Below are 18,094 nucleotides of genomic sequence, written 5' to 3'. Positions count from 1 at the left end.
GTCTGAAGGGTATTGAGTGTTTGGAAGGATTAATACCAGCTGATGAACAGAATACAGCAAAGAAGTGAACAGCTGCAGAGAGAGAGAAAATCAGAGGCAGCTCAAAGAAGTCAATTCTGTCATCTGTTAGTCTTCACCCCTGAGCTTCATCTAAACCTCTCCGGACACACAGTCCGTTTCTTTCCTCGCTGAATCAATAAAACACCACCCCAAAATGACACACACACACGCACACACAGAAATATGTTGGTCTTGACTAGCGATACAATAATATTGTGATTCTTTATAGTTTTTGTGATTCAGCACTGTGTTGTAATGCAATCTTGTACTCACTTGTTTCTAATTCATCTTCACTGGACTCAAGTGCTTGGCGCAATGAGTGCAAAACTGTCTGCTTTGCTTCATTTTAGAGCCATAGAATTAAGGAAGAGTACAGGCACGTCAATGTCCGTAAACGAGTCCAGCATTCTTTCGAGGTTCCAGCGTTTTTATCATTACACGAAAATCCTTGAAGTCCAGCTGTATGAAGGATCTGATACTTATATTCTTAGATTGCTATGAGTTTGCATTTTAGAATAGAAATAAGTTCAAAGAATTCAATCTGTTTTTCCCAAAAATATGAATATGAAAAATTTTACTAAAATATAATTGTTTGGCATTAGAATATCAATAAAGTTTTGTGAGGTAAAATTGACTTAATTAAAAATCACAGCCCCCCCCCCCCAATATGCAAACACCATCTTAATACACACTCCACTACTGCACACCAATAAATCTACAGTACACACACACACACACACACTCAAGTTGTGTTTCCATGTTTTATGGGGACTTTCCATAGACATAATGGTTTTTATACTGTACAAACTTTATATTCTATCCCCTAAACCTAACCCTACCCCTAAACCATTTTTACATTTTCAAAAAACATAATTTAGTATGATTTATAAGCTGTTTTCCTCATGGGGACCGACAAAATGTCCCCACAAGGTCAAAAATTTCGGGTTTTACTATCCTTATGGGGACATTTGGTACCCACAAAGTGATAAATACACGCTCTCTCTACACACACACACACACACACACACACACACACACACACACACACACACACACACACACACACACACACAAGTCTACAAAAAGTAATCCAACAGATCAGTACACTCACTTTCACCCCAACTGTCCTAACATACAACATGAGACATTAATTGTGGCTTGAACTACTTACACACAGAATCTTAAACATACATCACAAATAAATATCCACAACCTAAGATGGGAAATATGTAAGCAAGAGATCACAGAGCCCCACATAACTCCACATATTTTTCAATCATTATTCAGTACATCTGACTGTGTTTTATGTTGTATGCACACCATGACAGCTTCAAACAAAAGGCTTGGCTCATGAAGCAAACAGAATACAGAATGCCCTCGACAACTTCAATCCCTCTTTCTCTCTTCTTTTTTGGTTTCTCAATCATCCTCTCATTATTTCTCTTTTCTGCTTCTTTTTCTCCATATTCATCCTTCACTGGAAATGTTCTCTGTAATGATTGCTGCGTGAGTTACTAGGACTGGCTTTAAACTAAAGAAATTTTACCTTTGTGTAACACTGAAATCCCATTAAAAATACAAACAGATGAGGTCTTTAAATGAATTCATTATTAATGATGGTAATACAATAGCACTGACAAACATAGCAATAATAATACAGAGCAATAACTTCTGTGAGTAGAAGTCTTTCATCATCAAAACTTCCAAATATTTTCAAAATCACTAAAAATCTTTTAAATAATGTTTCACAACTTACCATTTCAATATTTCCAAGGGCTTCAGAGTGAGGTCTCATCTACCTGCTCCTTCATAACCATTTACAACCCAAAGTTCTTTTAAGGCTTAATTATAAACATTTAAATTTTCTTAAAAGACATTTTACAGGAGGCCTGTAGTGAATAACTCAGACATAGTACTACCCCAAACTGATGAATCTCAGAACTGTTTAAATTCACAGTGACATAAAGACACATTTTTCTCAGTAGCTAAAGCTTTAAAAAGAGAGAAAACAACTAATATTTCCACAGACAAACGTGTGTGCCAGCAGCAGACTGTATTTTCTGATGAATATATACTTCTCAAGATGTAATTTGCTTTTCTGAGAATCTTTTTGAACTTGCCAGATGATTTCTGGTGCAAAAGAAAACCCACCCATCAACACATAAGCATACACACAAGCACATGCTTTGGCTATCTTGATCACTCACAGATTCACACCATAATCAGTCTGGCTTTTTAGAACAAACATTAAATTAACAAGTGATCTATTGCCTTTAAAGAGAAATGTGTGCATACAAATCACTCACATGTGTCTGGAATGTGTTCAACATCTTGTTGAATGCTGGAGCGAGTCTCTGCGCCACCTTTTCAATAGATTTTGTTTTTAATGCCAGACTTTAATGGCTTCATTAAAACACCTTTAAAAAAAGGAAATTCTTTTCTCTTGAGACATGGTGGGACACAAGGGACCTCAGGGATAAAACCTTCATAAAGCTTTAAAGGTTTATATTACACATTTTCCCAAGACATCCAACTTGAAAGCAAAGTGCCAAAAGGCATCAATACACCAACTAATCATATCGAGAGAGAGAGAGAGAGAGAGAGAGACACCAAACATTCAGAAACAGAGTAGCCCGACAGAAATCTCCAATATGATTAGTCAAGATTATGATCAAAGATCACATTTCAAATCAGCAGTAAAATCTGACATTGTGCTGCTTTACCTCAGATTATGCTAAAAAAAAAAAATTTCCCTGCTTGTATAGCTAATGTGCATGCGTGTTCTCAAGTTGATTGACAGGCGATGTCTGTACCTAATAGGACATTGGCTCGTTTACCTGTAAGGCGGGACTTGCTTTCTACATCTGTTGACCATTGGGCATTCCAATTCCTCCCATTCATTTTAATAGAAGTGAGCTGTCTCTTCTAAATAGACTCTGGGTAGGCCTACATAAGACAATAAATTACAAATATACAATCAACTTCTTAAGCCTACTTAAAAAAAAGAATCAGGATCTAATACAAAGCTGAAGCAAAATAGCCTTTCAGAAAAAAACTAAACATAATACTTCAGGTCAAAATAAACTGACAGTGACATACTGTATGTCTTTGTGTTCCAAATAGCCACATATGTGACAGTAATGCCCAGGACTCACTTTAAGTGCTATGCCCTTTTGGAGTGAGAAGGGCACAGTGATGCTCACTTTCAAATGGAATTCACCTCACATCACTGTGGGCATTCTTTGAGGTCAGAAAGAGGTTAGTATTTTATGTGTAGGACATAGTGTATGGCGATTCTGTTGTGTGCTTGGTGTCAAGGCTGAGCCGCACCTGTCTGCAATTTGGCACATACTCTTCTCCACCTGCTCTCTTGATTTATTCTCTCACTCACTGGCTTTGTTCCCCCTCCTCTGCTTTCCCTGGTGTAAAAGGCTCTGTGTTGTGGCTTTTAAACAATTCCAATTTGGGACAAACCACAAGAAACAGAGAGAGAGAGAGAAAGAGATAGAGAGCAGGACTACAGAGAGAGAGAGAGAGAGAGAGAGACATCTGCTCAACAGCTTGAGAGGCACTCAAATGAACATGCAACTCTTGGTAAGAAGAAAAGGATGGAAAGAAAGAGGGTGAGAAAGAGAAAGAGAAAGAAAAAACAAGATGAGGAGAAATTAAGAAGTGTATGTTTCAGAGGGTTTATAAAATCAGTGTCTGTGCTTCAAAGTCAGTGTTTGACTGATTTATTAATGGTTTGGATTCAGTGCATTTGCATTTTCTGCATTTTTATCCTAAGCACTTAAGGTTTGCATTTTTAACAGTCCATCCATTCCCTGAGAATCAAACCTACAATTTCAGTGTTGCTAGCACCACTGTCTACCCATTGTGCTATAGGAATGCCGTTTCACATTGTTATGATTGCTTTCAGTCTACAACAACACTTAAACTTTAATTTTAATAAAAGCCTCACATTTAATAACATAATTATTTAATATGCCCTCCATATGTATACAGCAGGGAAACATTCATACTGTATACATACCCAAATTCAAATGAATTTCCAGAGACTTGGTAGATATGTGATGCAGGGCATCAGTCTAGCCAGAAAAAAAAAACAAAAACAAACATGAACAATTGTATAAGCTGCAATAAATCAGTAATACAATCTAAAAGGAGCATTCCACTCATATTCAGATTAATTACAGTCAGCCTCACTCAGATGTCACCAAATGTAATCCGGCATATAGTTCAATGGAACAGATTGCAATCATGTAATGGGCCTTTTCCACTGCACGGTGCAACTCGACTCTGCTCGCTTTTTGGGGTTTTACCACTGTGGATAGTACCTGGTACTTTTTTAGTAACACCTCAGTCGAGGTTCCAAGCAAGCACAGCCAATACTACATGTGACGTCAAAACCATGCAGATCACCGATTGGTCAGAGAGAATCATCACTACCAGCACTGGATTTGAACCAACCTGCTAGTTTTAAATTTAAGGAAAAGTGGAAGTGGTTCGACCAAATGGACGCTATCTAGACAGGCGAGCAATGGGAGGGAGAGTGCTGCTGGAGTACACGATGGAGGATGGTACGTTAACTCTATACTCTGCTTGAAAGCTTCACATTTTATTCAGTTGACCAGCTACTGGAAAGCTTGCTTCAAATACAACCAGGCCAATTTAACTCTTACACTTGGGTAAAATCACCATGCAACAACTGCTTTATGCAGCATAATGAGCTAGTAGCTAACAGATAGCGGTCGTGTTTTGTGTCGCATTTAAGAAGATGTCACGGCTATGTTAATTTTTTAACATAATCGGCATCGGCCAATATCAAAGTATATCAAGCCGATTATTAGGCAGGCGCATCTGTGGGCAGCCTAGTGTTGTTGTGGAACATGTGTTTGACGCACGCTGCCCCTAGAGTCATTTTCCAGCAGAGTGATCAGACCTCATCCAGTGCCTAAGGAAGGAGCTAAGTTCCTTGGAGAAAACAGTAAGGATTAAATTCGTATAACTCCTTTATATTTAATTAAAAACTTTTGATATGTTACTGCCAACTTCAAGAAAAAACGCTATAGGCGGCTACTTTGGATATTGATAGCGTAGTTGAAGTTGCATTATCACAGCAGAAGGGTTGCTATCATGTCACAATAATTAAGCAAGAATATTGCAATTACAGACAGTGAATCTGAGACTTGTATTTGTTCTGTTTGTGTGTCTTATATTTGAGAGGGTTGTCACTCAATGCAGAGAAATAAGTAATAAAAAAGATACCAACGCACTATAGGCTAGTGAAGGACTGGCTTTGGTAAGCTCGGACGTTATCGGTTCTGCTGTCAGTACTGGAGAAATTAAGAAAATACATTTATTATTGCTATAAAGAGAAACTTATTTTATCTCGCCAGCCATTTCTATGTATAATAATATGAAACCATTTGTCTGTGATGCAATTTAGCTATTCGCAGTCAGAGAGAGAGAGAGATCTCGCTCACACGGTGCCACAGCGAGCACAACGCGAGCCCTGCTTAATGAGTGACAGAACTAAACATTCAAACATAGTCTGGTTACACTTTAGATCTGTGATATTAGTCTGATTTTATTTTAGATTTCGCCTTCCAAAGATTATAAAAAGAATATTTATACATAAGCATTCTGTCTAGCACAACTTCCTTCCCTTCACAGCGGTGCACTGACAGCGGTGCATTGTTAGTTTCAATGACAATCAATTATGAAAATGACTAATTTGAAGCAAGCAACTTGGCTCGTGCACTTTTGCTTGAGAGCTTAGTGATTACTATGAGTTCTATCACATTGAGAACAAATCATAAAGATCCAGACACTTTAGAGAATGGGACAAAACATGGATATGAAATTAGAACAAGGAGCATAGAAATAAAAGAATAGCCACAATTATGAAATAAAAGCATATATCCATGAGAGCAAGATCTCTACAAATGTCACCATCACTCCTTTTTCCAGCTTTATGATCTCTTGAGGGTATGTGGAGTCTTTACAACACAACCCATACAGATGTGCATGTCCACACATTCAGACTAATGCAGATTTAGATTAGAAGCATGTTATTACATATAGATTACATTACTGAGAGCCACATTCCATACGCTTCTCAGAGAACCATCAAGAATATGCTGGTAATGAATCTAAAAACAACAGAAACCTCTGCTCTCATCACAAACCACAGGGAGGTTCACATATCACATACACCGAGAAAAATTGTCCTGCTTAGTCAAGCATTCAGTCATCTTCCTTTCTTATTTCTTTCCTTCTTTTTTATTTACCTCTCCAAATAGACTGAGGTTTCACCAAACATGAAGGTTCTGTTTCCAAATGATCAAATATTAACCAAGCTATGCTCAAATTAATTGACCATCCTTAATTAATCCAAAGACACATTACACACATCTAATACTGAAATATCTAAACTGCCTTTGTTCGGAGAGGCCAATATACTTTGAAATCACAAATGGTTCCTGTAATATCACACACACACACACTCTCTGGGTGTACAATGACAGATCATTGTGTGGTCACAGAGAATTATGCATTTTTTCCTGAATTTCTTAGTCTGTGAAGCCCAGGATGAACCAAACTTGTTTAAGATTGGACAGAGGGAATTCCATTCAATGTAAACACAAACATACACACACACAAATGTCAAAACAAGGACGGAAACCACCAGGAAACACAAACCACTGTGAAAAGTTTAAACCACACCAACAGAGACAGAATACGATATTAACAGATACAGACAAACAAACACCACAACAGAAAGGCAGAGCATTCCTCACAAATGAGTAGGACCAGAATAATGGCTGTTATTATACGTTCGCTGTCAAACATACACACTCAGAGTGTAACAGACAGACCGACTTGTACACTCAAACAAACAAAATTATAAACAGATATCTCAGGCAAGCAGACATACAGACTGGGTTATTTAGGGACAGCTGTGCTGAAAATGGGGTAGTGTGTTCAGATTCCAGTCAAAACCAATATACACTCACCGACCACTTTAAGTACACCTACTTATTTATGTGATTATCTAATGAGCCAGTCATGTGGCAGCAGTACAATGCAGCAGTACAATGCATAAAATCCGGCACTTCAGTTAATGTTCACATCAACCATCAGAATGGGGAAGAAATGTGATCTCAGTGATTTCGACAACTAGGTGGGCTGTTTTAAGCATTTCTGTAACTGCTGATCTCCTGGGATTTTCACATACAACAGTCTCTAGAGTTTACTCAGAATGGTGCCAAAAACAAAAAACATTCAGTAAGTGGCAGTTCTACAGAGAGAAACACAGTGTTGATGAGGGAGTCCATGGTCCAAAATGAACACCCACAAAGCGCCAAATGTGGGTACATTTTCTGTTTGACCGGCATTTTTTTAAATTTTTTTTATCAGTTAGTCAGCTTGTAAAATACATTTAAACATGTTCTAGTTTTGTCCTCAAGGGGGCTCTGTAGGCCTGCAGTACATTCAGTAACATAGGTGTTGACAGAATGACCCACTGCTCATCAACAGTAAGGAAAATAGGAAAGGTCAACGTAGGGCTAGGTGGTTTTTCAATCTTTTTTATTTTCAATCGAGAAATCTAAATTTTGCATAAAAACATTGCAAACGATATAGTTAGATCTGTTGTAAATCAACCAAAGGCTGAATAAGGAAGAGAAAAATAATTCACAGCACTTGTCTTAATGCTGCTCCCAAACTGATCAGCTGCACGTGTGAGCGAGCTCCAAATGAACGTGACAAGTTAACAACACAGAGAATGATATAAAAGACAGCGGTAACGAATTCCCAGTATGATTGTACACAGTGTGATTGTAGCTCAACTTCGTCCATCATGTATGTATACAACACCGGCTTAAGCCTCGGCGTGCGCATGCTGATGAACTGTCTCCTTTTCTTTTTACTCATAAAAAGTGTTAGTTACGTGACAGTTATGGGTGCTTCATTTAAAATCATATGGATAGGCTACAGTAAAATCAAACATACACCACACCCTTTAACATGATGATTCAAAAAGATCGCTAATTATTGCTTTGTTCTGTGACATGTTTCAAGTGTACTGCATCTAAAAGCCAAAATCTGGCACGCGATTATTTTCACAAGCTTTGCGAGTTGAATTGTAATGATAAATTATTTAATTTTGCTGCACTGCTCAGCAAGAATCGATAGAGGGTGCGTCTCTATCTGTAGGGGTTTATGAATATACACACCAATTGTTTGATATACAATAAGTACTTTCTAGATAAACTTGATAATTTATAGATATTGATTTCTAGATAACTTTCTAAATACTCTTGGTTTAGATCAAATGAATACCTACACTGGCCAAGATGTATTTTGCAGTTTTCTTATTTTTTCTGAACATAAGGATTTATTAGCTTTTAATTTATTTTACATTTACACTATGACATATTCCCCCCATGGTGCATTTGTACATTGTTCTTGCACACCTTTGTTTCCTATAATGAAATAAATTATTTCTCTAACCAGGTTTCCTTGAATTATAATAAAGAACATGCAATTTGAATCATGTTACAGTACATTTAAAAGTTGCCCAGCCCTAGGCCAATTGTAGCGAGCAGACTAGCATCTCAGAGTGCACAACACATCGAACCTTGAGGCGGATGGGCTACAATAGTAGAGACTAATGGTTGAACGATATATCACGAGGTTGATAAATTGGATGATATTCTGATATTGCTTGTTTCATTCTCACTCTTTTTCTCCCCTCAACAGTTCCCTGTAACATTTAACTGTGTTGTCTAATGATACAAAAGGCAAATATCAATAAAACTAATATCATATACCATCTGCAAATAGGCACATATCTCGTTTAAACAGATATAATTCAAGAACCTCATGAAAATCTAGTGTTTTCATCCTGTCGATCACTTATCTTCCTCTGAATCTATTCAGAAGATTCAAAAGTTCCTCTGATTCACAAATCATGACGGTCACTCCGTGACAATCCAAGCAGGTGATCCAAGCAGTTTAAACTGTCAGGTGATTGCTGCTGCTCTTGCTGGATCCAAGCAGGTGAGTGCAACTTCAAAGCACTTCACACGCACCATGAGTAAATGTATTATTCACTATGCACTGTATGTACAATTGCTTTGATTTGGTATTTTTGGAGAAAATGCGATTGTTAATGTTGACATACCATCCATGGTTGCTGGACTACTGTGTGTACAGTTATTTCCCTCTTCCTAATATTAACAATTTCTTCACGTGCAAATAAATGACACAAATTTCATGACTAAAGAGAAATCAGAAGAAACTGCTATCTACCATTTTAATTATAATAGTATAAAAGTATCAAATAATATTTTGAGTTAAAGTTTAGTGTGAAAATTAATAAATAGAGTGCTAAATAAAAGTTTAGCAATTTTATGTTTATCTTATTAACTTTATTAAATTGTGTGATTTATCGGCATTGTATTGATAAATCACTGTCCTGTATCTGGATGATTTTATGCATTGCACTGCAGCAGAACAATTGGCTGATTAGATAATCGCATGAGTAAGTAGATGTACAGCTGTACCTATTAAAGTTGCCGGTGAGTAAAGGCTCATATAAATCAAATTCTATTTCAATTTTCAAGAACGTTAATTTATTTAAATTAACACTGAGCCATTTCCACTTCTTTTTGAGGTGGCAGGGCTTGTGTAAAGGGTCAGATGTCAGGGAGCATCTGCACTGAATTGAGCATCTGTCTTGCTCAAGGACACAAAGGAGCAACAGATAACATCAGAACCTGCAGCATTTCAGCTCTGAATAACCTCTGCAAAAAGGAAAGTTAAGACCCACCCCATCAATACAATACCAACAAAAGGATTGCAATGCACATACATCCATTTGTCTGACCACGTCCTAATTTTTGGTGGTATTTCACATCTCTCTATACATCCATCCATCCCCTTTATTGTGTAATTTTAAAGCTTTTGTTCCCAAACTTACACACATCTGTGGGCTGTTGTCTGGGACTCCTTAAATAGATCCAGCTGTTTAAAGTAAAGCAATTAAAGTCATGCAAACATTCTGTTTCTACAGAGCACAGCTCTCTAACACCTGTTTGGCTGAGGTGAACCCGATCCCTCATTAGTACACACACACACTTTTGTAATCAGACAGAGCACACCTCAGGGATATATGGCTAACACTATATCAGATCTGAGATGTTGATCAACAAGCAAATTCCTTACTGCTAACTCCTTACTACTAACTCAAAGGACAAAGGTCTCAGGCACACTGTGTGTGTGTTAGTTACAGTGGTAAATATTTCAATAGAGTAATTGGAATCTGGCTGAGTCCATCCATTAATGTAATATCCTGTCAAGGAGGAATCCCAAACCTACAAAGCTTAATAAGGAATTTGGTGTGTGTGTGTGCATTAGAAAGCTCCCACTGCGATTTGGCCACCTGCCATAATGCCTGAGAGAGAGAGGGGAGGGGGGGACGTTGATGAGGAAAATATTCCCTTCTCTTTCCCATACTCACTCTCTCTCTCACACTCTCTCTCTCTCTCTCTCTCTCTCACACTCTCTCTCTCACACACTCTCTCTCTCACACTCTCTCTCTCACACTCTCACACTCTCTCTCTCTCACACTCTCTCTCACATCCTTATGGAGGACTCTCCACAGACAATGATTTTTATACTGTACGAACTTTAGATTCTATCCCCTAACCCTCACAAAAAAAAATTCTGCATTTTACATTTAAAAAAAAAAAAAAAACATTGTTTAGTATGTTTAAGAGATTTTAATTATGGAGATTATTGTAATTACCAGTTTGTAACTGGTAATTACAAAGGAAGGGTCTGATCTAGACTGTAACAGGAATGATCCTTATTGGAATACATCCAGGACTGACTGATACATTAAAGCAAAACTATGTAACTTTTGGCCCTCTATCGGTACCCTACAAACTGCATGCGTCTTGTGGAAGAACATTGTTTTAATTGTGGTTTGGCTCTGCTTCTCTGCGTGGATGGATGTGGTTCGAGGCACCGGTGTATACATGGATACAGGACATCTTAGAGCAAATGGACAAATAAATAACGAAAGAAAAGACAGCTATCTGAAAACATGTAATTTGAGTAGATAAGTGTCATATCTTATGTTGTTGTTTTGACTTATTGGAAACATACGTGTTTTGAAATAAATTACGTTACAAAAGTTTGTTAACAACGTTCGTTAACATTAGACATAACATGTTTGATAAGGTCAAATGTTGTGAAGATTTCATAACTGCAGAATATTCTAGTAGTAACTAATTTATAGATTGTCATCATTACCAACCAGTGGTCAACATAATTTCAAGACTCACATGTTCTTGGAAAGCCTAGGACTAAAGGATTTATTTATATAAATTATTGCCTTTATAAGGAAAAATACACACATGTGCTAGCAAGTGAAAAGTTCTGCACTGATTACAGTACAATTATTGCATTTCACTACACACAGAGAAGTGATTAAACAATTATACATAAACCATATCAATAAAATATCTTACCTGTTGAGTAAGAAAAAGCCATCTTTGGATCGCTTTTAAATTTACCTCTGAAAAGCCAAGCCGATGTTGATTCGGGTTTCATTACGGACGCTGTCACTTTCCCTTTTTGCTTGTAGACTGCTCTGTTCGTGGTTTCTTTGTTTTTAAAAAGTGATTCCCTGGAGGTTTGCGGTTTTGAATGATCCATGGTTCATTTTTCTCATTCGTTGTGACAACAGACTTTCAGCTACACGCTACTCCCACACCACACACGTGCTACAGTAGCCGGAGCTTATTTTCTCTATGTACGGATATGACATGAACATGCACAGGCAAATGACGCATGTATGCAATTTCCCACGAAATCCGTCCCGACAGCTCTAAAACATTTATAATATAATATCATTATTATAGGTTTATCAAAGTGTATTTGCATAAAGTAAATACATGATTGGGAAGATGGATTTTTGTTTTATTCTCTCATTAATAACATAATTTTTTTAACATAGAAAATGTTACATAGTCTAGCTTTAAAAGAGATGGCTTTGATCTGTACTGTAATTAGAGGTGAACAGAATTTTTCCACAGCTGTTACTGATATTGAGTGCTACATTTATGGACTCATACATAAACTGGCATTGAATACTTTTATTTGGATAAAAAACAAAAAAAAAAAAAAAAAAACTGTCAACTACACAAAACAGAAAACAATATTTTATAAAATAAAAATGATTTCGCATGTTTTTGTCTGCTATGGGAAACTACATTGTGTATAGCAGTTTTCACATAGCAGTAGAGCGGTCATATGACACCCAAACACTCACTCTCTCTTTCTGTGGTTAGCTTGCATGTAATTTTTAGGCTGATAGATTAACCACACTCACGCCTCCCTCCATCACTCAAGAGTTTTCATGGTTACACGCCTTCTAAAGAAATGACATGCATCAGTGAAATAATCACAAACACAAAAATATGCACGCACATGCACACAGTAACACGCACAGACACACCCCCATACGCACGCAAATGTCATGTACAGTACACAAACACTTACATTTGATCTGAGGCAAAAAATGAGTCACCTCAGGGAATTTTAGGTGATTGTGTAAAACCATGTTGTGGAGGTGAGGGTGGGGAGAGATCTGGGGAGAGAGAAAGCGGCAAGGACATCAACCTGAGATGAACTGTGACTAATTATCATTTCTATGTTCACAATGAGAGTCGTGGGAGATAGAAGACAGAACCGTCGGGGTCCTGGGTAGCTCAGCGAGTGTTGACACTGACCATCACCCCTGGAGTCGCGAGTTCGAATCCAGGGTGTGCTGAGTGACTCCACCCAGGTCTCCTAAGCAACCAAATTGGCCCGGTTGCTAGGGAGGGTAGAGTCACATGGGGTAACCTCTTCATGGTCACAAATAATGGTTCTCGCTCTCAATGGGGAGAGTGTTAAGCTGTGCGTGGATCGCGGAGAGTAGTGGGAGTCTCAACAAGCCATGTGATAAGATGCACAGTTTGACGGTCTCAGAAGTGGAGGTAACTGAGACTTGTCCTCTGCCACCCGGATTGAGGCAAGTAACCGCGCCATCACAAGGACCTAGTAAGTAGTGGGAATTGGGCATTCCAAAACTGGGGGAATTTTTTTTTATAAATAAATACATTTAAAAAAAAGACGGCCCAGTCCACAGAAAGAGGAGAGAAACCAACTGTGTGTTCTAAGGAGTGTTTTGTTTGAGTGCTGAAAGGCCAAAACTGATGTGTGTATGCTGAAAAGTGATTGCTATTTAACAAGAATGAAATGTTGACTCACGTGGACTAACATGAGAAAAAGTTTCACGTGTGAAAACTAGCTCCCGCTCCCTCTTCAACCGTCACACAACGAACAATATCAATATAGGCCTAACTGAGGTATTTTAAACACTAAAAATAGATGCCAGGTCAATGGTCACAGGTTTGATCCCATGTAAGAGTGTTCCAAACTCTCAAAAACTTACTGAGATTATGCTTTGAGAAAGGTTGCTCTGGGAGGAATTAGTGTATTTGCCTTGGATTTTAAAATATCTCTGTCTAAAAGACAAGTCCTTTGCTCTGAGCTCAGCAAATTCATTCTGACAAATTCTAACAAATAGACAGTAAAAAACAAATCAAGCTGAAATTGTTGTAAATGCAAATAAGTACAAGCTTTCAAACAAGTATGATAACAGTGATTTTGCCAAGGAGGATGTGTACCTGGATCAGTGTCTTTTGATGGTCCTGGAACAACATTCCTTTCAAACAAACAAAGTCCTTACCCAAGCCTCAACTCAAACTTTAATCATTAAAGGGATAGTTCACCTAAACATGAAAGTCCTGTAATCATTTATTCACTCATGTTTTTTCGAACTTTCTTTCGTTTGTAGAACACAAAAAGAGATGTTAGGCCTCAATTTCCTTTCATTGCATTAGCCATACAATGAAAGTGAACGATGACCCACACTGTCATTCTACCTAACATTTTCTTTTGTGTTCTACAGATGAAAGAAAGAAATATGGGTTCGAAACAACACGAGTGAATAAATGATTACAGAACATGCATGTTTAGGTGACCTATCCCTTCAACTCCCTGTACAATCAAAGGGAAATGCTAGGTCCATAAAAATTGTTCAAGCCACAACCCCATCCCCTAGCCCAACTATAAAATCTGATATCTGGTTGATCAAGAAACATGTCCCACTGGGCTAAACCACAGTAAGCAAACTTGTTACTGCCCTTTACAATAAAGTCTACAGTAAATTACAGAAAACCTCATAATAACTTGTGGGTTATGTCTGGTTATGTCTGATCACCTGTAAATGATCTAGTTACATTAAGGAATATTTTCCCAAAAATAAACTCTCCCAGCATTTATTCAACCCATGCCACATTAGATGTGTATGACTTTCTTTCTTCTGCAGAACACAAATTAGGTTTTTAGAAACATATCTAAGCTCAATAGGTTCTTACAATGCAAGTGAATGGTGACCAGAAATGTTAAACACCAGAAAGCACATACAAGTAATCCATTAAACTCCAGTGGTTAAATTCATGTCTTCATAAGTGACATGATAGGTGTGGGTGAGAAACAGATCAATAAAAAAGTCATTTTTTACATAAATCTCCACCTTTTATTTGCCTCGACCAATAGGTGGCGATATGCACAAAGAATGTGAATCACCAAAAACTAAGAATGTGGAAGTGAATGTGGAGATTTATACTAAAAAGGACTTAAATATTGATTTGTTTTTCACTCGCACATATATCGCTTCTGAGGATATGGATTTAACCATTGGAGTCGTATGGATTACTTTTATGCTGCCTTTGTGTGCTTTGTTTTTTAGCTTCAATGTTCTGAGCACCATTCACTTGCATGGATCTACAGATCTTTTTCTTCTAAAAAATTCAATTTGTGTTCTGCAGAAGAAACAAAGTCATACTCATCTAGGATGGCATGAGGGTGAGTAAATGATAAGATAATTTACAATTTTGGGTGAACTATCCCTTTAAAATGACAGTTCCTTACTGCTATTATTTGTACAACAGCACCTGCACACGTCAAAATCATGACAAAACTGAGTAAGCAACAGTATATCGCTGGAGATATGAACAAATATGCTGACTGATGTGTTCTAGTTAAACCATACAAGCTGCTGCTTGTGCATCAGTTTAAAAACCATAGCCTATTGATATGTCATTAAATTTTTTTGCACCCTCAAAATGAATTGTAGTTGGAGCAGTACAAACTGCATTAACGGTGTACGTATTCTACCTTTACAAAGCCATTGACCTCCAGTGATGTTAATAAAACGCATCCCTGAGCTGTGCTCTTTTGCATGCAGCAGTAAGGTGCTGCCCGCGGGGTGAACATCAGGAAACGCTGCGACGTGCCTGGAGTTTTGCCAAAAGAATAAAACACGAGTCCGGGCCAAACCGCAGCGAAGGCTAAATAAACAGCGACCTGTGCCGCCAGACAGTAAAAGTGCTCTGATGAAGAGAGCACGTAAAATAGACAGATGTTGTTTAAACAGAATAAATGTCGCCCGCAGGTGAACGATTCACAGTAACGAGAAGCTCGTTTTGACGCACCGCGTGACTGTGGGGAGAGAGAACGCTGATATAAACCGCAGTCTCTATAGCGCTTTCGGTAGAATTAGGCATGTCTTCTTGCCAGGTGTATCAATACTTGCGCTAGTAACTGGAAGGGTGCAAGTTCAAGATTCTGCAATACATGTTCCCTCGAGCAGGACACGGATTGTTCCTTCCAGAGGGCTGTGTGGGGCCGTTCACACCGAACGCGTATGTGCGACTGTCCGCGCTGTTTTCCAATCGTTTTCCACGTAAACAACCGCTAGAATTACCCGTTGCGCCAACTTGTCGCTTTAAATAATAGCAAATTAGTCAGTAATTACTACATATATCTGGATAAATATCCTCTTATAATGATCATAACTTAATAAACTAAATGTTGTGACGCTTGGTAAAATTGACAATGTAGGCTACCATCTACATCCCCCACAGTCTGTGATATCTTTGCAACCTACTTTCTGTCTCATACAGTCACTTTTTCGAGGACGTGGACTCTAACAATAGGTCGCCAACAAACACGATCAATAGACTGGGGTGGGAAGGCAATAAAAAGGACGCCTTTGAAATGCTTAATACAATAACATAAGTTGACGCAAACGAATTGTGAGAAAACAAACGATTTAAAGTGTAGTTTTTATTTATTAACTTGCTCTTTATAGAACAACAGAAAACTCAGTTTACCTGGTCGCCTATTGTTGGGTTGTCGGTGTCCGGTAACCGGAGCACTGGCGCTGTGGTTTCATAGTGCGGCATTGGCCCCGTGGATGACACATCATCTTTGTTCTTCAGCGATAACTCTCGTTTGAGCTCCGAGCGCAGGTCCATGTAGCAGAACAGCGTGATGAGGTGTAGAGAGAGCGAGAGGATGAATAAACTCAGGAAGATTTTGTAGTTGTTGCATTGACTTTGGCACTCACACGCCGCCTCTGTGTGCTCTCTGTCCTCTAACTTCACCCGGTCGCGCTTCGGAACCATAGCTGCGTGCAGGACAGTCAGAATTGCTTCTGCATACCGAACGTCCTCTCAACGACTGTCGGGTTCAGCTGGTCGAGGTGAGCACGAGCTTCTCTGCGGGCTCATCTGGCTTCCTGACCTTGGAGTGCGAGGATCCAGGCTGATAACCTACTACGGCCAGTTCCACAGACCGACCCCCTCGCAGCTGATTGGCTGCTGATGCGACGTCATCTCATTGAAAATCCTCCCGCGGAAAAGTGGCCTTTTAATAGCGCGAGGCACTCCAGATAGGACATAGGGGGCTAAGTTTGAGGACGTGATGCGTGCGATCGAGGTGTCACTTTTTTTTTTTCTTTTTTTGGCTATCAATATCATTGTAATGGCGACAATACCGTCATACTTTATCTGCCAGTTACAAACTATTTCCCACTTTGTAACCTCTGAAAGGGAAAATCTGCAAAATAAGTTTGGATGGATTGTTGGATTCATTACTAGATTCATCTTACTAGTCTCCAAAATCAGTTCTGTTGATTCTAGTTATGACAGTTATAGTTTACACTCATTACAGTAGCCTATGGTTTGTTAGACTTTTGAGTATGCAGTACTGCAAGCTCTTTCTTTCTTTATTTCTTTCTTTCTTTCCCTGGCCACATGTTTGTACATTAGGCTCACTCAGTGAGATTGTGTGTGAAGTTCCACATCTTTAAAGTGTTAGAACAGAGGAATAGTAGTGTAATTGTGGCATATGTTGGGAATCAGAGGAGACTGAGTGTTAAAAGTAGAACAGGACAGCCAATCAAACAAAAAACATCAAATGACACACACACACACACTCACTCACTCACTCACAGGGACACACTGCCTTTCAAACAGAAATTATACACATACATGGACTCCAGCTACACGCATCTATCATACTGTCATGTACCAAAGCACACACCATATTAATGTGATTCAAAATAAGCATGATTATTTATTATATTGGCAAAAGCATTTTGCTATGAGCTGTTTGAGATGACTAACAGGTTTCCATGGAAACAACTAATAGGGAAACACAGATAATATTTGGGTATTCATTTATCTTTTTCTCTCTTACTAGACACACACATATACACAAACACAGATAGAGAGAGAGTTATTATAGTTTTTATTTGATTCATTACCTGGCACCTTATTTTCTATCTTTATTGTTATTTGTCACTATTTTATCATTATTATTTGTCTTTTCATTATCTGTTTTGTGTATTAATACTCTGGCAATATTGTATGTAAATACAATCATGCCAATCAAGTACTTTTAAATTGAAATTGAAAATTGAGAGAGAGAGATAAAGTTTTTTACAATCTTTCATTCTCATGGTGTTGAGAAAGCAGGATGTATCTAAAGAAAGTTAGAGGAAGGATGATATGCAAAAAGAAAAGGTTTAACATCATTGCTACTTTTAGCTTTCTTTAAAATC

At 38.2% G+C, this 18,094-nt stretch overlaps 1 protein-coding gene across 3 annotated transcripts in view; it reads right to left on the bottom strand.

The window, feature by feature from the left end:
- Positions 1–16,763, bottom strand: part of LOC127640650 (ectodysplasin-A-like) — a 63,534-nt gene extending 46,771 nt beyond the window's left edge. For all 3 annotated transcript variants that reach the window (XM_052123338.1, XM_052123344.1, XM_052123351.1), the window contains exon 1: positions 16,362–16,763. In XM_052123338.1, coding sequence (XP_051979298.1) covers positions 16,362–16,655 — 294 coding nt within the window. In that variant the 5' untranslated portion in view covers positions 16,656–16,763. The remainder of the gene's footprint in view (positions 1–16,361) is intronic.
- Positions 16,764–18,094: the final 1,331 nt, after the last annotated feature.

This window comes from Xyrauchen texanus, chromosome 4 (assembly GCF_025860055.1).
Source record: "Xyrauchen texanus isolate HMW12.3.18 chromosome 4, RBS_HiC_50CHRs, whole genome shotgun sequence".
In the NCBI taxonomy this organism is placed as follows: domain Eukaryota; kingdom Metazoa; phylum Chordata; class Actinopteri; order Cypriniformes; family Catostomidae; genus Xyrauchen; species Xyrauchen texanus.
This window is presented reverse-complemented; position numbering and strand designations above follow the sequence as displayed.